The 23,891-nt window shown below is 48.1% G+C and overlaps 1 protein-coding gene across 1 annotated transcript; it reads left to right on the top strand.

The window, feature by feature from the left end:
- Positions 1 to 1,448: 1,448 nt before the first annotated feature.
- LOC132584131 (retinol dehydrogenase 8-like) lies at positions 1,449 to 22,685 on the top strand. The gene is made up of 6 exons (XM_060255933.1): positions 1,449 to 1,582; positions 6,392 to 6,553; positions 12,263 to 12,442; positions 15,108 to 15,201; positions 16,644 to 16,827; positions 22,446 to 22,685. The coding sequence occupies exons 1-6, from the start codon at positions 1,486 to 1,488 to the stop codon at positions 22,683 to 22,685; spliced, it is 957 nt and encodes a 318-aa protein (XP_060111916.1). The 5' UTR covers positions 1,449 to 1,485.
- The last annotated feature ends 1,206 nt before the right edge of the window (positions 22,686 to 23,891 follow it).

Here is a 23,891-nt window from a genome sequence, read left to right as displayed (position 1 = left end):
AAAAAAAATGACCCCGGAGGACGGAGGGGTGGAAGCCAGAAGCGTGATCCCTAGGAATGGTGCATATCCACAAGGCCAGTCTTAACTGTGATAAGTTGTGTATATAGAGGTGATGATAAATGTTATTTTTTTCATATTTTTTTGCTTTGTTTTTTGTTTTTTTGTACACAAATCAATTGCGAGCGGAAGAAACAGCCGCGCCAGAATAAGAGCAACTGTTGAAATGAATAGCAAGCGTCACTGTGTAAAGAATCAAAAGATTATTTTATCTTTCTATTTATCTAAGACACAAAACTTCTTACTGATAAATAAAAGTTTATGTTTCATACCTCTCCTTGTTTCCCTTTGGCAAGGATAAGGGATTCGTCAGCCCGGGGCTGCCTTTCTTTGGGGCTTTCGAAACATTAGGTTGGCTTCCGCTCATCTGGAATGACACTGCAGGCTTTTCCAGATGCTCTCGTCTAGGGCATCTGGAGGGACAATCGCTGAGGCATCTTCATGTGGGAAACATTTGTTTATTTATTAAAGTCAATTTATAAGACCGCCCATCCCCTGCAAGCTGGGCTCTGGGCCACTTAACAACAATAATTTAGCATAACATCAGCAATAGAATATCAACATATCAACCCGTAAAACAATCCCCTATTAAGATGGCGGGAGAAACCTTCATCTTCTGGAGGCCTCCCAGGCCCCCAAAATCCTTTTTTTTAAATTCTCTTTTTAAAATTAAACTTTTAAAAATGATATACAACAAGTGCAGTCAAATATTCACAAAATCTTAACCCTTTAAATCCCCCCTCCCCAGACAAAAGCATTGGAAGAACCACACAATGCCCTCAGTCGATGACTGGAGAATCCGGCTCTGGGACTATTTTATACTTGGAAAAATATCTTCTTACAGTTCTTCAGCACACACACCCAAATCCCAGGAAGCCTTCGTGAAGCTACGGTTTCCTATTGTTACATACCTCTCTGACCTTGACATTTGGCCAAAAAAACAAATTTTATCATAATCTGATATTTTTCTAAAAGCAGTGCCACTCCTTTACTATGGCATTTCGGCTTTATTGTGTATATTTTTGTTCGTTTGCCCCCAAAATCCTTCTTGGCTTTTCTCAGCCAGCTCCAAAGTAGCTGCTCGGCTTGGATATCTGAGGATCCTATTTGTGCCCAGTGTGCTGGGCATTGCGTCTCTCAAGGCCTTCTGGGAAATATTCTCTTCCTTCACCCACATAAGTCTGCCAAGTCTTGTGGTTCTCTTTAAACATCACGAGGGCTGAGCCTGGAAGGGATTAGGTGGGATTTGTCACACAGATCCACTTGGGGAGTTTAATGTGGATGAGATTAAAACCTTTCCTACCGGCCGATTAGGTCTCAAGCGGGCCTTTTTTAAAGGTCTGTGAGGAGGGACCCTGTAGAGAAGATGTGAGGGGAAAGCTTAGACCTTCTGGAAGTCCAAACTGTCTTTCTCAGCGCTTGGCCACCATGGCTCCCAAAACGGTCCTGATCACGGGGTGCTCCTCCGGCATCGGGTTAGCTTTGGCTGTGAAACTAGCGCAAGACAAACAGAGGAGGTTCAAAGGTGAGGTTTCCTTTGTTCCTTTTTTTTCAAATGAGATTTGCAACATGCAGGACTAGGCTATGCAATATAGATAGCTGACGGTACAATCGTAACCAGGGTTCTATCCTTCGAAGTCCACGAGTCGGCAGGTGGAAGGGTGTAACTCTGCTTAACTGCATTGAGACTCATAGGAAACGAAATGATCGTATAATATTCCTCGGAGTCTGAGCTTGAAAAGACTAAAAAAGGTAAAGGTAGTCAGTTCCCTGTGCAAGCGCCGACTCTGGGGTGATGTTGCTTTCACAACTTTTTCACGGCAGACTTTTTAACGGGGTGGTTTGCCATGGCCTTCCCCAGTCATCTACACTTTCCCCTCAGCAAGCTGGGGACTCATTTTACCGACCTCGGAAGGATGGAGGGCTGAGTCAACTTCAAGCCAGCAACCTGAACCCAGCTTCCGCCGGGATCGAACTCAGGTCGTGAGCGGAGCTTAGGACTGCAGTACTGCAGCTTTACCACTCTGTGCCACGGGGCTTTTTTGAAAAGACTAAGTAACCAGTTTTTGGTGAATCAAACAGCCGAGTCAAACACTTGGTTATCAGGCAATGCTGCTAAGTCCATCAACCGAGCAAGCACTGGAGCAAGGCACGTCCATCAAGCACTGCGGATGGCTGCTACAGTAGTTGCCAGGTTGCAGCCTACTAGCAAGGTTGCTGTCTCTAGCAATCTGTTTTCCTCTTCCTTTCCTTCCACCCAGCTCCATAGTTTTGTCTGCCCAACTAGATCTGATAGCCCTTTGTAGTAAAATAAAGAAATAGTAAAACAAAGCAAACCTATAATAAAATAAAGCAAAATAAAATGGCAGTAAAATTAAGTGAAGTAGTAAGTAGTGCTACTAGTAGTAGTTAAATGGTAGTAGTAGTAAAGTTGTAGCTTTAATAAAATAAAGCTCTTAAAGCAAAATAAAGCCACATTTCCCTTTTTTCTCTTTTTTCCTCTTTCCAACACCTCCATTTTGTCCTCTTCCTTTCAAGATTTGCCTTCATGTCCCTCTCAACCCTTCTAATTTTTCTGAAACCCCCACCCCCTACACACACATACTTTTCAGTCTTGGTCTTAATTCCATCTCCTAGCTGGCAACGTAGGCTGTATTTATTAAAACCTTTATTAGTATTATGAAGGGATCCCATGATCCATCAAAGCAGTAAATGGATACTTCCTCCCTCCTTCCACCGTTTATATGCACAGTAATGGAATGTTAACCACTTTTAGCGGTTGTACTCACGGAGCAGAAGTTAGAACCCCTCCCTGTCCCCATGAGATTTAAATTACATTTTAAACACTGTTTACAGGCAGTGGGTGGTTGTTGCTATTGCTGTTATTGTGTTGGTAGGACAGCTAGTATTCCTTTGGTATTGTAGGCATGAAGCTTCATGGCTAACATTTGTCATAGATCCAGATGGGCAGCTGTGTTGGTCTGAAGCTGCAGAACAAAGTTGGAGTCCAGTGGCACCTTTAAGACCAAAAATGTTTTATTCCAGGTATAAGCTTTCTTCAGAGAAGTGTGCATGCACATGAAAGTTTATACCCAGAATAAAACTTCGTTGGTTCTAAAGGTGCCACTTGGTTCAAACTTTGTTTAACAAATGCCATAATCTTTCAAAAAAAAAAAAAATGTCAGCAGATCAGTCCCAGTGATTCCAATGCTTTTCACCCAGCACCATGACATAACCTATTTTGCCCCTGCTTTTGTGTCAGGTAAAGGTACAGATACAAACCTAAACTGAACCAGATTTCTTATTTATTTACTTACTTAATATTTATGGTGACATAACATTTTTGTGAACCACAGCCCTTCTCATCTGATGTAGGTGTATCCTACCCTGGAAGACATCTATCTATCATCTATCTATCTATCTATCTATCTATCTATCTATCTATCTATCTATCTATCTATCTATCTATCTATCTATCTATCTATCTATCTATCTATCTAGTTTGGTGTAATGGTTAAGTGTATGGACTCTTATCTGGGAGAACCGGGTTTGATTCCACTCCTCCACTTGCAGCTGCTGGAATGGCCTTGGGTCAGCCATAGCTCTCGCAGAGTTGTCCTTGAAAGGGCAGCTTTATGGAGAGTTCTCTCAGCCCCCCCACCTCAGGGTGTCTCTTGTGGAGGAAGAAGGTAAAGGAGATTGTAAGTCACTCTGAGACTCTGATTCAGAGAAGGGTGGGGTTTTAATCTACATTTTTTTTCATCTATATCTATGTATCTATCTAACTGCAAAATTAGACAAATAGCTATAGAGAGTAATACTGAGTCACAGGCTATGCAAACTGAGTAGATGAGGATGGCGTTTTTGGCAAGAACAGTGTGTCTGAAAAGAAGCAGAAAGTTGCGCTTGCTTCTTTTGCACAATTATGACGGCTTATATAGGGGCCCACCTCTGATTGCTGAACTTGTAATATTTAGCAGCACTTTGAATACTGGATGGCCAGTTCTGCCTCCTGCCAAAAGAGTCGCAGCAGCACCTCACGAAGCGACAGCAAGAGTGTCCTTTTTTGTGAACTGTTGGCAGAATATGCAAAGGAAAGGAAGCCGTGATGGTTTAGAGAAAAATACGTAGGTTTATTAAAGAAGAAGGAACTGTTCTAGAACACAGAGAGAAAGCCTTAACTTACTAGTCTGATGTAGGGTTGCTAGGGTTGCCAAGTCCAATTCAAGAAATATCTGGGGGCTTTGGGGGTGGAGCCAGGAGACTTTGGGGGTGGAGCCAGGAGACATTAGGGGTGGACCCAAGATCAAGGCTGCAACAAGCATCATTGAACTCCAAAGGGAGTTCTGGCCGTCACATTTAAAGGGACGGCACACCTTTTCAATGCCTTCCTTCCATAGGAAATAATGAAGGACAGGGGCACCTTCTTTTGGGGCTCATAGAATTGGACCCCCTGGTCCAATCGTTTTGAAACTTGGGGGATATTTTGGGAAGAGGCACTAGATGCTATACTGAAAATTTGGTGCCTCTACCCCAAAAGACAGCCCCTCTCCCAGAGCCCCAGATACCCGCGGATCAATTCTCTATGGGAATAAATCTCCCTAGGGAATAATAGAGTTCCCAGCAGACCTTTCCCTCCCCTCCCCCCCGCTTTCTGACGACCCCGAAGCGGGGGGAGGGCCTCCAAACCGGGGGATCCCCTGCCCCCACCTGGGGATTGGCAACCCTAAGGGTTGCCAGGTCTGGGTTGGAAAATACCTGGAAACTTTGGGGGTGGATCTGGGAGAGGGTGGGATTTGGGGAGGGGAGGGGCCTCAGCAGAGTAAAATGCCCTTCAAAGCAGCCATTTTCTCCAGAGGAGCTGATCTCTGCCAGCTGCAGATCAGTTGTAAAAGCAAGAGCTCTCCAAGCCCCACCTGGAGGCTGGCAACCCTACCAAGAAGGAAGCTCTGCAGGAGGAGGAAGTCTCCAGAAGAGCCAATCAGGAAACAGGAAGGACGGCGGGGGATTTGTTCTTCATGCGCACATGCACAGCACAGTGACATCACTTGGAAGTGACATCATCACACCAGGGGCATCATGCTAGGGACCCTCTAGGGCTCTTGAAAAAAAAACCTCTGATACCATAGAGTTTTACCGCAATTCCTAGAGCATCACATCAGAAATGCTCTAGGATTCGCAGTAAAACTCTATGGTACCTTAGAACTTGTTATCTATCTAGTTTGGTGTAATGGTTAAGTGTGTGGAGATGGGTGGGGTTGAGAGAACTCTCCAAGAAGCTGCCCTTTCAAGGACAACTCTGGAGAGCTATGACTGACCCAAGGCCATTCCAGCAGCTGCAAGTGGAGGAGTGGAATCAAACCCAGTTCTCCCAGATAAGAGTCTGCACACTTAACCATTGCACCAAACTAGATAGGTGGGGTTGCGAGAACTCTCCAAGAAGGTGCCCTTTCAAGGACAACTCTGGAGAGCTATGACTGACCCAAGGCCATTCCAGCAGCTGCAAGTGGAGGAGTGGAATCAAACCCAGTTCTCCCAGATAAGAGTCTGCACACTTAACCATTACACCAAACTAGATAGATAGATAGATAGATAGATAGATAGATAGATAGATAGATAGATAGATAGATGAAAGAAAGAAAGAAAGAAAGAAAGAAAGAAAGAAAGAAAGAAAGAAAGAAAGAAAGAAAGAAAGAAAGAAAGAAAGAAAGAAAGAACTTGGTACCATAGAGTTTTAGTGTGAATCCTAGAACGTTCCTGGCGTGATGATGTCATTTCCGGGTGATGTCATGACTCTGGGGAGGGTGCACACCAACGGGGCTCTTCATGGGTGGGGATTCCCCTGGTGGCCTGCTCCCTGTTGGCAGGTTGGGGCCCTCCTGTGTGGGGGATCCCCCATCCCCGGTGGGAGCGAGGCAGCCCTAGTGTTCGGTCTGGCTGGGACTATGTGCCTGGCCCAAGGTCACCCAGCAACCCTTTATGGCAGATTCAAGATTTGAGTGTTAGAGCCACATGACTGGTTGCCTAAAAACTTTCTTATTACCCATGGCCCCTTGTGAAGATAGCCTGGTCCAGGATGTTCCGATTCCCTTCTGCAATTCCTATAACCGGTCCTGAGGTTAGCAGTCCATTTGCAAACACATCATGTTATTTTCTGACCGGCCGTGCCTGCTCCAAACAGAAACCCTTTGCCTCCATTGCACATAGCACAGGGGTTGGGAGATAACTTGGGACAGGATCTTCTGATCCCATTCATTTTGGGGCCTTGGAACTCCCACGATCGTGGAACTTGGGGTGGCTTCTGCCATCACGTGACTCAGCGCCTGTGTTGCAGTGATTGCCACTCTGAGGAATTTGGCCAAGAAGGACAAACTGGAAGCGGCCGCCGGGCCTGCTCTCAACAGGACCCTGGAGATCAAACAGCTGGACGTCTGTGATGAGAGATCCATCCACAGCTGCATCGACAGCATCCCCAACAGGCACGTCGATGTTCTTGGTGAGTCCCCGTAAGAATCGGCTTCACGCAGCAACACGTGGAACCACAAGGGGGGGAGGTACCTAACTGGAGAGCCAGTAGGGTGTAGTGGTTAAGTGAGCGGACTCTTATTTGGGAGAACCGGGTTTGATTCCCCACTCCTCCACTTGCACCTGCTGGAATGGCCCTGGGTCAGCCAGAGCTCTGGCAGAGGTTGTCCTTGAAAGGGCAGCTGCTGTGAGAGCCCTCTCCAGCCCCACCCACCTCACAGGGTGTCTGTTGTGGGGGAGGAAGGGAAAGGAGATTGTGAGCCGCTCTGAGACTCTTCAGAGTGGAGGGCGGGATATAAATCCAATATCTTCATCTACCTCACAGGGTGTCTGTTGTGGGGGAGGAAGGTAGAGGAGATTGTGAGCCGCTCTGAGACTCTTTGGAGTGGAGGGTGGGATATAAATCCAATATCTTCATCTACCTCACAGGGTGTCTGTTGTGGGGGAGGAAGGGAAAGGAGATTTTGAGCCGCTCTGAGACTCTTCGGAGTGGAGGGCGGGATATAAATCCAATATCTTCTTCTTCTTCCACACAGAGTTTTGCTCTGTGTTGGCCTCCAGATGAGCGGGGCAGGGGCTGGGGTTTATTGAGGATGGCCTCTGCACTAGGAACGGGCATGAAGTGGGAAAATGGAGTTTCATTCCGGTTCATGGTTCATGACGCTGCACGAACCACAAGCTGGTTTGGACCTCCGCCCGGCAAATTGGTTGGGGTTTGTGGGGTTCATAAACCCATTGACAAGAACGTTCCCTTTAAATGGGCTTTCGACACCTGGCGCTGTGCCGACAAGTCCACGCGGCAAATTGACTCCTTTGCTGTGCCTGCTGTCAAAACCCATATAAAGTACAAGCAGTGAATTCACTACAGGCGAACAGCAATGGTTCTCGCAAGTGAACTCAGACATTTAAATATCTTCTGAGCTCCTTTGCATCGTGCTGCAGTGGCAGCATAACTCACATGTTAGCTCAGAATTCAGTGGCAAGTTGCACTGCCCAGTGCTGGAGTAACCCCTGTTGAGCTCCCTAGACAGTCAAAATCTTGGGGGCCCCCTTGCAAATTATACTAGAGTGTGAGCATCCCCCCCCACCGCCCATGGCCCCACTGCATCCCGCAAGCACCTTCTCAAAAACCAAGGCAAATGGGTCCCTTCCAACTCTATGATTCTACGAAAAGCCCCTTTGACAAAGCTGTTGGGAAGAGCCAGAGAGAGGCAAACTTGGCGACAACGCAAGCAGCAGCCTCACCAGGCGAGTCGGGCAAAGAGCAGCTCAGTTGCTGGCTGTGTGTGCAGGCGGGGAGGGCTGCAAGCAGGGGGGAAACTGGGGGTGGGGAGCTGGCCTGGGGCCCCTAAAGGTATGGGGGCCCATAGTCCAGTACCTACTTGGCCTAATTGTTAATCCAGCTCTGGCACCACCCCAGTGGCCACAAACTGAATGAACCACCACTAAAACCATGGCAGTTTGTGGGCGGATTGTGAACTTGTTGGGTTCACGAACTGGGGGTTCATGAAGCATGAACCAGCCTGGTTCGTGACAAACAACAGCAGAGTTCCACAGAATAGGTCAATGCGACAACAGTACAACTGTGGGAAAGTAACGAAATATATTAACAAACCATTTCATTTAATCAAGCAAGGACTACCTATACTAAATATCATCAAAATACATCCTCAATTCAATTTCATTCACAACTATTCTGTGTTAAAGGGCAAATTCATACACAGTCTCTTCGATATAAGGGTGCAAGCTTCAAACAAAATCTCAAAAAGTCTCATCACAATTCGTACTTTGTCTCCATAAAAGACTTCCAGAAGTTTCAAATCATCAGTAGATTCCCCCACTCCTGTGGGTTCTTAAATTGCTAGCACCGGTTCCGTGGACAAAAATCACTCTCGTTTAAAAGACTCACTTCATGCCAATTTCAAACATTGCTTCCAACTTCAAAAATCTCCAGAGTACATAGCTTAGAAACAGAGGGTGGATCGCAAGGCTGTCTCTGACGGAAACGCCTGCCTGTGATACCGTTTCTCAGTGGTCGTTTTGTAGAAAAATAGGTGATGGAGCTCACTAGCATAACTAATTTGCACCCCCCCCACCAACCAAAAGCGACCCAATGCAAGAAAGGAGAGCCCCGGGCAAGCAAGGCCTGCTTGGGCTGGCTAGAGATCCTGAACCTTTCTGACCCTCCTCCTCCCCACCTACCTTATCCCTTGAATAGTGGGTGCAGCTGCATAACAATCTCTGGATTAGGAGAGTGGGCAGCCAGCCAGCCACCAGAAGCTTTGCCACAACCCCAGCAGCCCTCATTAACCCCTGGAGAAGCCCACACCACCCTTTCTCCACTTCTTATGTGATTTTGGGCGGTGGGTGGCTTGCTGACCTTTGGACTATTAGGGGGGGCCACCCAAGAGAGCCCCAGGCGAGCGAGGCCTCCTTTCTTCCATTTTATCTTCATGATAACCTCTCGAGGTAGGTTAGGGTGAAGGAGAGGCACACACCCAGCAAACTTCCACGACACCATGGGGATTCAAACTCGGACCCTGTGATTGTCATATGACATCCTAAAGTGAACAGTACACCATCCTGGCTCTTCAGTGAGTCATAATTCCCATTCGCCTACCAGTATGATCTTCCAAGAAAGATTGTACTGAAGTAGGTTTGGGGAAATTGGTAGCGGAGATGGGGAAAACCCCGGCTGGTGGTGACCGTGTTGGGCAGAAGCTAAATTTAAATCTGCTGCCACTAGTTCGTGTTCTAAGGATTTTAACGGTATTCATGAGTAAGATTGCTGATAATTGTCCCCGTTGGAATGAATTACACAGGTCTTACAAATTGAATCGCTTAATTCTGAGAAAAATCTCTGATTTCAAATGCATACGTTATCTTCAGAATGAAGGCGACCAAATGAGATAGCCATCATCCGAGATTTCTTGCATGATTCTTCGTGATTCTTTAAGAGGTTTTTATACTTACTTTGTATTTGAGGATGGACTTCCCAACCTTGATTTCTTTGGATGTTCTAGAACCATTATTGAGGACTGATTCTTTCTGACTTCGTTGTATATTGTATGCTGAGTTTAGTCTTCAAATTGCTATTTGATTGTTACGTATTGTTAACATCTATTGCACTTGCCAAAGAATGAATTACATAATTTATATTTAAGGTTGCCAGGTCAGAAAATATTTGGGGACTTTGGGGGTGGAGCGAGGAGACTTTCCCATTCCCTAAAAATAAATAAATAAAAATAGGGCAGTGTAGTTCCCCTGAAAACAGTCTTCATTTCCTTGCCCCCTAGCAGCCGCATTTCTACTAAATGAAAGTGACACACACTCTCACAAAGCAGCCAAAATAAATAGAGGCTGATTCCGCACTTGCCTAGCTCAGCGCCAGGCTTCCATTTCTCTCCGGAGCAAGCGAGCGATTTCACACCAGCCGCTCCGAGCCACCATATTGTGCCAGGGCAACCCGCGATTTGCCGTGCCGCAGCGTAAACCTGAAAAAAAAAACAGGTTTACGTTGCAGCATGGCAAATTGCGGGTTGCCTCAGCACAAAATGGCAGCGTGGAGCAGCTGGTACAAAATCGCTAGCTTGCTCCGAAGAGAAACGGAAGCCTGGCGCAGAGCAAGGTTAGTGCAGAATCAGCCACAGTTAACACACACACACACACTTTTGTGATCTCACTGGGGCAATTTACTCACAGGAGCTGCTGAATGTAACGATCTGCTGTGTTTCAACCAACTTCTTCAGACTAACAGGAAAACAAAAGCAGAGCAGAACAAGACCTCCATGTGCAAGTAATATGACGGTGGTTGATATACTGAATCCCTTTGGTGACAGGCCCTAAAATTAACATAGCTAGTGGAGTACCCCATGTTCAGTCATATTCGCTGTGATCACACACGCTAAATAATGCAGTTTCGATCAATTTCAATGCACCTTCAAAGTGGATTTTTCCAGTTGGAAAGTGCATTGAAAGTGAATTGAAACGGCATTATTTAGCATGTGGGGTCACTGCTTTGTAGAACATCTGAGCTTCAGGGCTGCAAAGTGCAGGTTGGGAAATACCTGGAGATTTTGGAGGTGGAGTCTGGGGAGGACAAGGTTTGGGGATGGGAGAGACCTTGGTAGAGCAGAATACCATAGATTAGGTGGCCATTTTCTCCCAGTGAATTGATTTCCAGCTACAGGAAATCCTTTGTAATCCTAGGACAGGGGTCCTTAACCCCCGGGCCGTGGACCGGTACCAGGCTGTGGCCTGTTAGTAACCTGGCCACCAAGCCTCACTACCCACCCCCCACAGTGCCGCGCAGCCTCCCTCCCACAACAGTGCCTCCTCCTCCTCTCTCCATTTCACAATGTTGATGCTGGGGAAGCGCCTTCCAGGCTCTGTAAAGGCTGACCCCCCCCCCCCCCCCGCTGAAACTGCAATGAAACCGCGGCAGCAGCAGCCAGCAGTCCGCTAGGCTTGCCAATCCCCAGGTCCCAGCGGGGGTTCTTCCCCTTTCCCAGTCTCCATCCCGCCCCCAGTCAGCTGGCCGGCGGGGGGAAGCCCTGCCCCCAAAGCCACCATGTGATTTCCCCCCCCCCCCGGAGGCTCCAGTCTCCGATTGGAAAGGCTTCCTCTTGGGATGGGGTGTCTGTGTTACTTGGAAGAAGTTGGCTGCAACTCGTGAGTAGAGAGGCCAAGCCCTCACTTCAGAGTCGCCAGAGGGTGAGGAGAGGGGAGGAATGTCGGCTGAGCACTTCATTATTCCCTATGTGGAGATCGATTCTCATAGGGTATAATGGGGAATTGATCTGGAGGTTTCGGGGGCTCTGGGGGAGCTGTTTTTTGAAGTAGAGGCACCAAATTTTCAGTATAGTATCTAGTGCCTCTCCCCAAAGTATCCCCCAAGTTTCAAAACGATTGGACTAGGGGGTCCAATTCTATGAGCCCCAAAAGAAGGTGCCCCTATCCTTCATTATTTCCTATAGAAGGAAGACATTTTAAAAGGTGTGCTGTCCCTTTAAATGTGATAGCCAGAACTCCCTTGGAGTTCAATTATGCTTTTCACACCCTTGTTCCTGGCTCCACCCCCAAAGTCTCCTTGCTCCACCCCCAAAGTCCCCAGATATTTCTTGAACTGGACTTGGCAACCCTACAGCCCGCTGAAAAAGCCACACTGCCCTTGCCTCCTTCCCATTTCCTTCCCACTTCCTTCCCCCGCCCAGGAAGGAAGCGGGAAGGAGGCAAGGACAGCACTGCTTTTTCAACAGGCCGCTGGCCGCTGCTGCCGTGGCTTCGCCATGGTTTCCCTGCTGATCAGCTGATTGGCAAGGGGGGGATCAGCCTTTACAGAGCCTGGAAGGCACTTCATGGCCCCTTTCCCAGCCTCAACATTGTGAAAACAGAGGGGAGAGGAGGAGACGCTGCGGGGGGAGGGCAGGGCTCCGAGGCTTCGCGCCGCTGTGGGGGAGGCAGGGCGGTGAGACTGAATTCAATGCCCCCACCCTGCCGGCCCTGGGGACAGTCCCTGGGGTCAAAAAGGTTGGGGGCCACTGCCCTAGAAGACCTCCAGTCACCACCTGATGTTGGCACCCTACCGCTGTGTGGCTCCTTCTTTGCCTGTTTCCATTTGAGGCTGACTTTCCTTGGGTGGCGAGGGGGTTAACTGAGATCTCTTGGCCGCCTCTTGCAGTCAATAACGCTGGGGTAGGCCTCATTGGGCCCATCGAATGCCAGTCGATGGAGGAGATGAAGGCCATCATGGAGACCAACTTCTTTGGGGTGGTGCGGATGATTAAGGAGGTCCTCCCCGACATGAAGAAGAGGAGGAGCGGCCACATTGTGGTCATCAGCAGCGTTATGGGGTTGCAAGGTAAGGCGGTTGGGTTGCATCCACACAGGCACATTCGCAGGACCTTCTTTTGGCTCTGGTCACCTGACTAAATAAGAGAAGCCATGTTGGATCAGGCCAATGGCCCATCCAGTCCAACGCTCTGTGTCACAGAAGAACATAAGAGAAGCCATGTTGGATCAGGCCAATGGCCCATCCAGTCCAACACTTTCTGTCACACAGTGGCCAAAAAACCCAAGTGCCATCAGGAGGTCCATCAGTGGGGCCAGGACACTAGAAGCCCTCCCACTGTGCCCCCCCAAGCACCAAGAATACAGAGCATCACTGCCCCAGACAGAGAGTTCCAACAATACGCTGTGGCTAATAGCCACTGATGGACCTCTGCTCCAGATGTTTATCTAATCCCCTCTTGAAGCTGGCTAGGCTTGTAGCTGCCACCACCTCCTGCAGCAGTGAAGTCCATGTGTTAATCACCCTTTGGGTGAAGAAGGATTTCTTTTTTCCATTCTAACCCGCAATTTCATTGATTGTCCATGAGTTCTTGTATTGTGAGAAAGGGAGAAAAGTACTTCTTTCTCCACCTTCTCTATCCCATGCATAATTTTGTAAACCTCCATTATGTCACCTCTCAGTCGACGTTTCTTCAAGCTGAAGGGCCCCAAGCATTTTAAACTTTCTTCATAGGGAAAGCGTTCCAACCCTTTAATCATTCTAGTTGCCCTTTTCTGGACTTTTTTCCAGTGCTGTAATGCCTTTTTTGAGGTGTGGTGACCAGAACTGTACCCAGTACTCCAAATGAAGCTGCACCATCAATTTATACAGGGGCATTATGATACTGGCTGATTTATTTTTAATTCCCTCCCTAATAATTCCCAGCATAGTATTGGCCTTTTTTATTGCAGCCGCACACTGTCTCGACATTTTCAGTGAGTTATCTACCACGACCCCAAGATCTCTCTCTTGGTCAGTCTCCGCCAGTACACTTTACTACAGACTTCTCCAATTCCTTTGCTGCCTTGGAAGGTTTCATAGGAACATTTTAAAAAGTCAATGAAATTGGATCAGATAGGGCTTTTTTTTTTGTAGCAGGAACTCCTTTGCATATTAGGCTACACTTCCCTAATGTAGCCAATCCTCCTGGAGCTTACAGGGCTCTTAGTACAGGGCCTACTGTAAGCTCCAGGAGGATTGGCTATATCAGGCAAGTGTGGCCTAATGTGCAAAGGAGTCTCTGCTACAAAAAAAAGCCCTGATTCCGGGGCCAAACCAGATGAGGCACCAAGAGATCCCTGGCTGGATCTCTGAAATCTTTTTTCTTGGTAAATCTTTTTTTGTGTGAACAGAAGCTTCAGAAGTCCTTGTTTACTTGCTTTTTGTCATGCTGGGAGAACCCTCACAATTATCTCTGTTTGCACTCTGAGGACAGAAAGATGATGGCGGAGGGGGGAGCTAACCCCCCTCCCTCTTGTGCAGCTGCCCCGTCCTGAATGAAGGCCCTCTGCATAGGGTTGCCAATCCCCAGGTGGGGACAGGGGATCCCCCGGTTTGGAGACCCTCCCCCCGCTTCAGGGTCATCAGAAAGCGGGGGGAGGGGAGGGAAATATCTGCTGGGAACTTTATTATTCCCTATGGAGATGTATTCCCATAGGAAATAATGGAGAATGGATCCACGGGTATCTGGGACTCTGGGGGGGGGGCTGTTTTTTGAGGTAGAGGCACCAAATTTGCAGCGTAGCATCTGGTGCCTCTCCCCAAAATACCCTCTAAGTTTCAAAAAGATTGGACCCGTGGCTCCAATTCTATGTGCCCCAAAAGAAGGTGCCCCTATCCTTCATTCTTTCCTATGGAAGGAAGGCATTTAAAAGGTGTGCAGTCCCTTGAAATGTGATGGCCAGAACTCCCTTTGGAGTTCAATTATGCTTGTCACACCCTTGTTTCTGGCTCCGCCCCCAATGTATCCTGGCTCCACCCCCAAAGTCCCCAGATATTTCTTGAATTGGACTTGGCAACCCTACCTCTACAGCTGGAATTTATTAATGGAAAGCAACAAGGGTTGCCAGCTTCCAGGTGGCAACTGGAGAACTCCTGCTATTACAGTGGCTCTTCTGATGACCAAGTTCAGTTCCCCTGGAGAAAACAGCTGGTTTGGAGGATGGAGTCTATGGCAGTGTATCCTGCCAAGGTCCCTCCCCTCCCCAAACTCCACCATCCCCAGGCTTCATTTCCCCCCCACCCCAAAATCTCCAGGTATTTCCTAACACAGATCTGGCCACCCTAAAAAGAGCCAGTTTGGTGTAGTGGTTAAGTGTGAGGACTCTTATCTGGGAAAACCAGGTTTAATTCCTCGCTCCTTCACTTGCAGCTGCTGAATTGACCTTGGGTCAGCCATAGCTCTCGTAGGAGTTGTCCTTGAAAAGGCAGCTTCTGGGAGAGCTCTCTCAGCCCCACCCATCTCACAGGGTGTCTGTTGTGGGGGAGGAAGATGAAGGAGATTGTAAGCCATTCTGAGTCTCTGATTCAGAGAGAAGGGCAAGATATAAATCTTTGGTCTTCTTCTTCTTCTTCTTCGTCTTCTTCTTCTTCTACCACTCTTGGGCCAGCCTCAACACTGAGCCCTGTCTCTCTGCAAGACTTTCTCTGGTGCCTGCCACGCCTTAACCTCTCCTCTTCGGTGCCTCTCTTTCAGGAATCATGTTTAACGACATCTACGCAGCATCCAAATTTGCCATTGAGGGGTTCTGTGAAAGCCTGATCGTCCAGATGCTCAAGTTCAACGTCTTGTGAGTTGACCAATGCTCAAATGCTTGGGTTGGTGACCAAAAGAGTCTGGGCTTTCCACTAGACAGCATCTTTCCTTGGGATTCATGTGTTCCCATGATAACGGAGGGATCTTGAAACTTCTGAAAAGGAAACCAAGTCACCACACAAGCTTCCAGGGGTGGCCAAACTTGCTTAACATAAGAACCACATAGAATAAATGTCAGATGTTTGCGAGCCCCATGACATGAATGTCCGATGTTGGAAGAAAGGAAGGTAAATAGATGGGGAGGAAAGAAGAGATGGAAAGAAAGCAACTTTAACTTTTAAATGCATTATCCAAGCTTGGCTCAGAGAAGTGATTTAAAGAGACAAATGCCTTCTCCAAGCCAGCTGATGGGGGCTTCAAGAGCCACATAATATGTGTGAAAGAGCCACATGTGACAACTGAGCCAGTTTGGCCAGCCCTGTTCTAATCCTTGGGTACACAAGAACCTGCCTTATATGGAATTGGACAAGAGCCAGTTGTTTGGAGACCTGATAAGAGCCCTTTGGGGGCCTGATTTGGCCCCTGGGCTGCATGTTTGACACCCCCTGACTTAGAGTCTATTTTATAAAGATTCCCCAATCCAGAGATAGGGTAGATTGGGGGAACAGCAGTTTTTGTAAGGGGGGGACTGGTTAACTCGCCACCAACCCCATTTTGCTAATTTATATTCCTCCCTGCATTTGCTACCGGTGCCATAGAGAGAACCATGATATATTCACAGGTGGTAGGAAGTGATGTCATAACTGTCACAAGACCCAGCCAATCAGGACTCGGCTCAGCTTATGACTCTGGTCCAAATTGCCAAGTGCGTGTGAATGTGAAAGGTAAATCCACAGCACATTCAATCTTTGTATGCCTGAATGCAGCCAAAGTCCTATGAGCCAGAAGTGCCCTCCAAAAGCAGAAGCTGTCCGCTGAGACTGCATAATTACCTGCTCTGGTCTTGCTTCCTTCTAAGAAGCCTCTAGGGAACATGGGAAATTCTGCCCCATTTCTGTACTGGGTATCATTGGCTCTTTAGCCAGCCCATGGGACAGGAACAAAGTTGAATTATTCATCCTCTAAGGAGGCTGCCTGCTGCATCTCTGCATGCCTCTCTGCTCTGAGCTTTCCGCCTTTCCATCAGAAGGCATGCTCAGAACAGTCCTGCAGCATAGGAGATTGGCTGCACAGAGGGCGCACTCCATGTATTCTTCAGAAGATTTCTTTTCAGAGTAAAGCAGCGGGTCCAATTTTAAATCAGGGAAGTGTGTCTCAACCACAGAAAAGGTGAGAAGAAAGAGGAACGAGGCTTCACGCTATATATAGCAGTTCTAATGGGCAGAACATCCCATGGGCGAACCTTTTCCTAGCATGATGCGACGCATCACCTGTTGAGTCTCTGGCATCGCTCCTCCAGCTGTGTTTGCATTGCAGCGTCAGCCTGATCGAGCCGGGCCCCGTGGTGACCGAGTTTGAGACGAAGCTCTACGAAGAGGCAGAAAAAGCTGACTACTCGCAGACTGACTCAGAGACGGCGGAGATATTCACCAAAATTTACCTGAAGAATTCCAAGGCCATCTTCTCCAGCTTGGGCCAGAGCCCTGAGGACATTGCTGAGGTGAAAACTCCCAACATCTTGTCGGTGTGTGTATGTGTGGGAGACAAGGGTGGCCATTTTGTAGAGCCATGTAAAGAGGCCCTAGAATCAGAGTTTCTGGAACTGGAGTCTGAACGCTTGCCCTCTGACAGATGGGGGAGAGATTATGGTTGTCAGCCTCCAGGTGAGGCCTTGAAGATCTCCCAGAATTACAACTGACCTTCAGGCTACAGAGTCCCATTCCCTCTGGGAAAATGGCTGCTTTGGAGGGTGGCATTACACTCTGCTCACTCCCCTCCCCTCCCCAAATTCCGCCCTCCCAAAACACCAACCCCAAACAATCAGGGATTTCCTAACCCAGTGCTGGCAAATCTAGGAGAGATCGTATTGCTGGAGACCAAGAGAGCTACAGACAGCACCTGAACCCTGTGAGCTAATTGATACTGACCAGAGGTGTTAAATACTGGCTTTGGTGCATGACGAGGCTCTTGCACAGTGATTAAGACCAGGGGTGGAATTCTAGCAGGAGCTCCTTTGCATATTAGGCCACACACCCCTGATGTAAACAATCATCCAAGAGCTCACAAAAAAGAGCCTTGTCAGCTCTTGGAGGATTGACTACATCAAGGGGTGTGTGGCCTAATAGGCAAAGGAGGTCCTGCTAGAATTCCTTACAGGGCTCTTTGTACAGGGCCTCCTGAGAGCTCCAGGAGGATTGGCTACATCAGGGGTGTGTGGCCTAATAGGCAAAGGAGGTCCTGCTAGAATTCCTTACAGGGCTCTTCGTACAGGGCCTACTGTAAGCTCCAGGAGGACTGGCTACATCAGGGGTGTGTGGCCTAATAGGCAAAGGAGCTCCTGCTAGAATTCCTTACAGGGCTCTTCGTACAGGGCCTACTGCAAGCTCCAGGAGGATTGGCTCAATCAGGGGTGTGTGGCCTAATAGGCAAAGGAGCTCCTGCTAGAATTCCTTACAGGGCTCTTCGTACAGGGCCTGCTGAGAGCTCCAGGAGGATTGGCTACATCAGGGGGTGTGGCCTAATAGGCAAAGGAGGTCCTGCTAGAATTCCTTACAGGGCTCTTTGTACAGGGCCTCCTGAGAGCTCCAGGAGGATTGGCTACATCAGGGGTGTGTGGCCTAATAGGCAAAGGAGGTCCTGCTAGAATTCCTTACAGGGCTCTTCGTACAGGGCCTACTGCAAGCTCCAGGAGGATTGGCTCAATCAGGGGTGTGTGGCCTAATATGCAAAGGAGGTCCTGCTAGAATTCCTTACAGGGCACTCAGTACAGGGCCTGCTGAGAGCTCCAGGAGGATTGGCTACATCAGGGGGTGTGGCCTAATAGGCAAAGGAGCTCCTGCTAGAATTCCACCCCTGATTAAAATTCTTTATTAGTGATTCAGCATGTTGACTAAGTGACTACAAAACTACTGCTAAGCCCCAGAACATGCAACAATATATACAGTAGTTGGGGCAGGAGAAACCCAGCCCCCAAGAAGCAGAAATCCTCCTGTGATTGTCCCCTTTTTGGATCCTTCATTAGAATATGCATCCTTACTGGCAGATCCTAGGATCCTCTGATACTGCCTCCCGATTGGCCAGTTTGAATTATGCAGCTGGTCGGGATGCAGATCTTTGGATCCTAGGGTTGCCAAGTCCAATGCAAGAAATATCTGGGGGCTTTGAGGGTGGAGCCAGGAGACTTTGGGGGCGGAGCCAGGAGCAAGGTTGTGACAAGCATGACTGAACTCCAAAGGGAGTTCTGGTCATCACATTTAAAGGGACAGCACACCATTTACAGGCCTTCCCTCCATTGGAAATAGTGAAGGATAGGGGCACCTTCTTTTGGGGCTCCTAGAATTGGACCTCCTAGTCCTATCATTTTGAAACGTGGGGGGTGTTTCGAGGAGAGGCACCAGATGCCATGCTGAAAATGTGGTGCAGCTATCTAAAAAAACAGGTCTTCCAGAGCCCTAGATATCCACAGAACTGGTCTCTATGGGGTATTATGGAGTGCCCAGCAGACATTTCCCTCCCCCCCCCTCCGCTTTCTGATGTAGGGTTGCCAAGTCCAATTTAAGAAATATCTGGGGACTTTGGGGGTGGAGCCAGGAGACATTGGGGTGGAGCCAAGATCAAGGCTGTGACAAGCAGAATTGAACTCCAAAGGGAGTTCTGGCCATAACATTTAAAGGGACGGCACACCTTTTCAATGCCTTCCTTCCATAGGAAATAATGAAGGATGGGGCACCTTCTTTTGGGGCTCATAGAATTGGACCCCCTGGTCCAATCGTTTTGAAACTTGTGGGATATTTTGGGGAGAGGCACTAGATGCTGTACTGAAAATTTGGTGCCTCTACCTCAAAATACAGCCCCCCCCCGAGCCCCAGATACCCACGGATCAATTCTCCATGATTTTCTATGGGAATAAATCTCCATAGGAAATAATAAGAGTTCCCAGCAGACATTTCCCTCCCCTCCCCATGTTTTCTGACGACCCTGAAGTGGGGGGAGGGCCTCCAAACCGGGGGATCCCCTTCCCCCACCTGGGGATTGGCAACCCTACCCTGAAGCGGGGGAGGGCCTCTAAACCGGGGGATCCCCTTCCCCCACCTGGGGATTGGCAACCCTACCCTGAAGCGGGGGAGGGCCTCTAAACCGGGGGATCCCCTGCCCCCACCTGGGGATTGGCAACCCTACTCTGAAGCGGGGGGAGGGCCTCCAAACCGGGGGATCCCCAGCCCCCACCTGGGGATTGGCAACCCTACTGGGTCCTCTCAGTTGATCGTGTTGCGCCTCAAGCTCAGGATGCTACACCCAACATGTCCAGGCCTGTTTTTACATACATAACAGGAGGGCCACTTCCTCCTCCACTTCTCAAATCCCCAGGTATTTCCCAACCCAGAGCTGGTAGCCCTAAAGCTCAGATGTTCTACAAAGCCATGGCAACACTTCTCATGCAACTCTTCCACATCCTCATTTGTTCTGGACGTAAATTCTCATTTATTTCCTCTTTGCTCTCTTTGTTTGCAAATGAATGTGTACCTCCTGTTAACAAATAATCCTACTAATCCATTTCCCAAACACTTTAAGCCTCTGTGAGCTTTGAGATGCCCTCTGAGCTTTCGTTCTTTGCCTCCGCCTCTCTGTGAGGTTAGCTGGCAGGCCCTGGCGCTGAAAAAAACAGCTGACACAGTAAAGGGACTACAAAGCCCATCACTCTGCGTAACTGCGTGCGATCACTGCAGACATGCATGGGAATGTTCAGAGTTCTTTACAGGCAGAATAGGAAAGTGGCACAAACAGGACCTGCTAAAGCAGTGTGAATGGTTAAGTAGTTCTCACAAGCAGAACATTCTTATTTAGTTACTCCATTATTGCTGTTGGAAAAATACAGAAGAGGGCAATCAAGATGATGGGGGTCATGGGGTTTGGAGAACCTTCCTTATGAGGAAAGGCTGAAGAGTCCAAGACTTTCAGTTTAGGAAAGACTTTCAGTTTAGGCAGTTAAGGGGGGACATGATAGAGGATTATAAAATTATGCACGGGGTAGATGTCACATTTGACTGTGAGGCTTATAATGTCCATCGCAAAGTTCTTCCATTTTTCACGGCCATACCTTTTACCAGTAGCCAAAAACTGCTACTCCTTAAGAATCTTCTTGACAATAAGAACCCCGAGGTTACATACAAATTAGCAAAATTTGACTGGTTTGCCTCAAGAACAAGAAAAACACTAATAGCTCAGACAGGAAATGGCTAAACACCTTTGCCAATCTGTTTACTGTAACTGCAATGTTTTGTTGTATTTGTAGTTTCGCAGTATTTTATGCTTTTTTTATCTACGATCTTACAGGCATTCAGTTTTAATTTTGTGCGATTTTACCATTTTAAATGCTGGCTTAGGCTGTGAATAAACTTCGATCGATCGATGCACGGGGTAGAGAGAGTTGGCAAAGGAAAATTTTTCTACCACTCCCAAAATACAAGAACTTGGGGGCATCTAACGAAGCTGAAGGGCAATAGGTTCCCAATAGATAAAAGGAAATACTTCTTCACACAGAGAGTGATTAAAATGGTGGGATTCACCACCAGAGGATGTTGTGAATCCTGATAGCCACAGGAAGAAACAGCTTTAAAAAGGGGATTAGATAGATTCATGGGAGATAAGTCTTTCAGTGGCTACTAGCCACGGTGACTGAGGGGAACCTTCTTCCAAAGGCAGCCTCTGAGCATGTGCTGAGCAGAGGATAGCAATATTTCATTGATTATACAGTTTAATTTAGCACCTGTCAAACACCTTTGCCTTCAGTCAACCAGGGAGCAAGGTCTATCTGTTTTTAAATGTAACTGCTTTTCGATAGAAGGAGCTATTGATTAAAAATTAATGAGAGTTGCCAAATCTGGGTTCGGAAATTCCTGGAGGTTTATGGGTGGAGGCTGGGAGGGCGGGGTTTAGGCAGGGGAGGGATCTTGGTAGGGGATAATGCCATGCCATCCACCTCCCAAAGAAGTCGTTTTCTCCAGAGGAAGGAAGGAAGGAAGGAAGGAAGGAAGGAAGGAAGGAAGGAAGGAAGGAAGGAAGGAAGGAAGGAAGGAAGGAAGGAAGGAAGGAAGGAAGGAAGGAAGGAAGGAAGGAAGGATTTATGTAGTCTGGAGTTCAACTGTAATTCCAGGAGATCTCCAGCCCCCGAAGTGGAGGTTAGCAACCCTATTATTAATGGAGGCTATAAATGCTTCAAAAACCGAAGGGGGTGTTAGTAATTTTTTAAAAGAGCTGCTTCTCCTCTTCTAACGCCTCACCCAAGTTGACTTCTGTTTAGTCCCAGGCATACATTGGCAACAACCCAAGTGTAGTTCTCACACACACACTCCCAACGATATGATTGCTTTAACTAAGGGATAATTTCATAGAAAAAGAGGTGCCAGAGCTCATCAGCGCAACTCATTTGCATATGCCACACACCACACTGACATGACCAGAAGGTTTACTGAATTATAGCTCAGCATCTATCGTAAAAGGTTTCTTGAATTAGAATTGTCATACCAAAACCTTACTCCCATCATACTTTTAAAATTACTTTCTCCTCGGGGGCCACAGTGGCACGAGGAAGATTTCCATCTGTCTGCTTGATATCTTTTGGTCATTTCCCCATTCTTTTTTGTGGGAGAAAATATTAGAACGTTTGTCCAATCTTAGAGTTCAGCAAAATTCTCACAGGGAGTTTGAACAATGGAGTCCAGGAGCAAGTATTGGGGGGTGGAGGGTTAAGAAGGAAAGAGCACAATAACATTGAGAGGTTCCAAAGCATCGCTCCTGTGAGCTCCTGCCCAAAACGAGGCCTGCTTTGACTCAGAAGCTGCTATCCGCCACAGGTTTAATCGATCCATCTGTTCAACCGCGTAGGATCAGCCACCTCAGGCGTGACATCCCTCAGAGTTGTTGTGCCTCTCCGGTGAGTAAGCCCTGCGCCCACAGGTCTGAGATTTCCTGATAAGAAGGGCATGAATTTCCAGGCAAGCTGGAGTCATCGTAACCACTTGCCTTGCTGCCATTTAAACTCCCTGAAACTGCCTGAAAGAGAGATCCTTCCTCAGATGTTCAGCTGACTCACGCCCTGCTTCTTCTCCCCCTCCTCAGCACATCTTGAAGGTCATCGGCACAACCAAGCCGCCCTTCCGGCACCAGACCAACGCCATCTACACGCCCATGACGGCCCTCAAGCACGCCGACCCCACCGGAGCCCTCATGACCGACTCCTTCTACAAGCTGGTCTTCAAATACGACACCCTCTTGCGCGTCAGCCTGAAGGCCATCCGCCTCCTCCGCTGGCAGGCCCACAAGATGAGACAAGGGGCCCGGTTGCTGGGCTTCCGCTGAGGAGCCTGGAGACGGCTGCCAACCTGGGATGGAGAAATTCCTGGAGGGCGGAGCCTAGGGAGACCGGGGTTTGGGAAGGGGAGGGACCTCAGCAGGGCCTAATGCCAGAGAGTCCACCCTAGGGTTCCCAATCCCCAGGTGGGGGCAGGGGATCCCCCAGTTTGGAGGCCCTCCCCCCGCTTCAGTGTCATCAGAAAGCGGGGGCGGGAAATGTCTGCTGGGCACTCCATTATGTCCAATGGCTGGGGCTGATGGGAGTTGAAGGCAAAAACATCTGGAGAGCTACGATTGGCCACTCCTGCCATAGGGCATAAAGGAAAATTGATCTGCAGGTTTCTAGGGCTCTAAGGGAGATAGAAGCACCAATTTTTCAGCATAGCATCCGGTGCCTCTCCCCAGAATACTATCCAAGTTTCAAAAGTATTGGACCAGGGGGTCCAATTCTATGAGCCCCCCAAAGAAGGTGCCCCTATCCTTCATTATTTCCAGTGGAGGGAAGGTATTTAAGAGGCGTGCAGTCCCTTTAAATGTGATGGCCAGAACTCCCTTCAGAGTTCAGTTGTGCTTGTCACACCCTTGCTCTTGGCTCCACTCCCAAGATCTGTATCCAGCCTCTAGTATATTGTAGTAAAGAAAACGAATGTGGCTGACGAATAGGCGCTGTCCATAAGATTAAACAAATAATGTCCATAAACAATATCAGTGCACATATTTTATTTATTTTTATTTATTTATTTACCTTAAATATCCCAAAATTATCCTGAAGCGGATCAGTGAAGAATCACAAAGGAATGGACACTGCAGCCAAATCCAGAAACTCAGAACCGGTTTCGGTGAAGACGCCTTCTTCAGCTTTTAGGCTCCCCCTGCAGCCGCTATAATCATGAATATCTGTTGGCTATGGAAGCTCCGGCCTGCATTCATTCTGTAGACATAGTGCCAACACTTGTAAGCTGGAATTGCTTCTCTCTCCAGCCGGATATGGAAATTGTTCTCATAATTGTTTCTTATTGCATAGTATTATTGTGCGACACAGTTTTCCGTTGTTTACCAACGATTTCAAACTGTGGTTCTGACGTGGTTTTGCTCCGCCCCCCCTGAAGCCCCCAGATATTTCTTGAGTCGGACTTGTCAACCCTAGTCCACCCGCCAAAGCAGCCATTTTCTCCAGGGGAACTGATCTCTGTAGTCTGGAACAAAGTTTGA

Source organism: Heteronotia binoei, chromosome 15 (genome assembly GCF_032191835.1).
Source record: "Heteronotia binoei isolate CCM8104 ecotype False Entrance Well chromosome 15, APGP_CSIRO_Hbin_v1, whole genome shotgun sequence".
NCBI classification, from domain to species: domain Eukaryota; kingdom Metazoa; phylum Chordata; class Lepidosauria; order Squamata; family Gekkonidae; genus Heteronotia; species Heteronotia binoei.
Note: the sequence above shows the minus strand (reverse complement) of the source record. Positions and strands in the feature narration are given on the sequence as shown.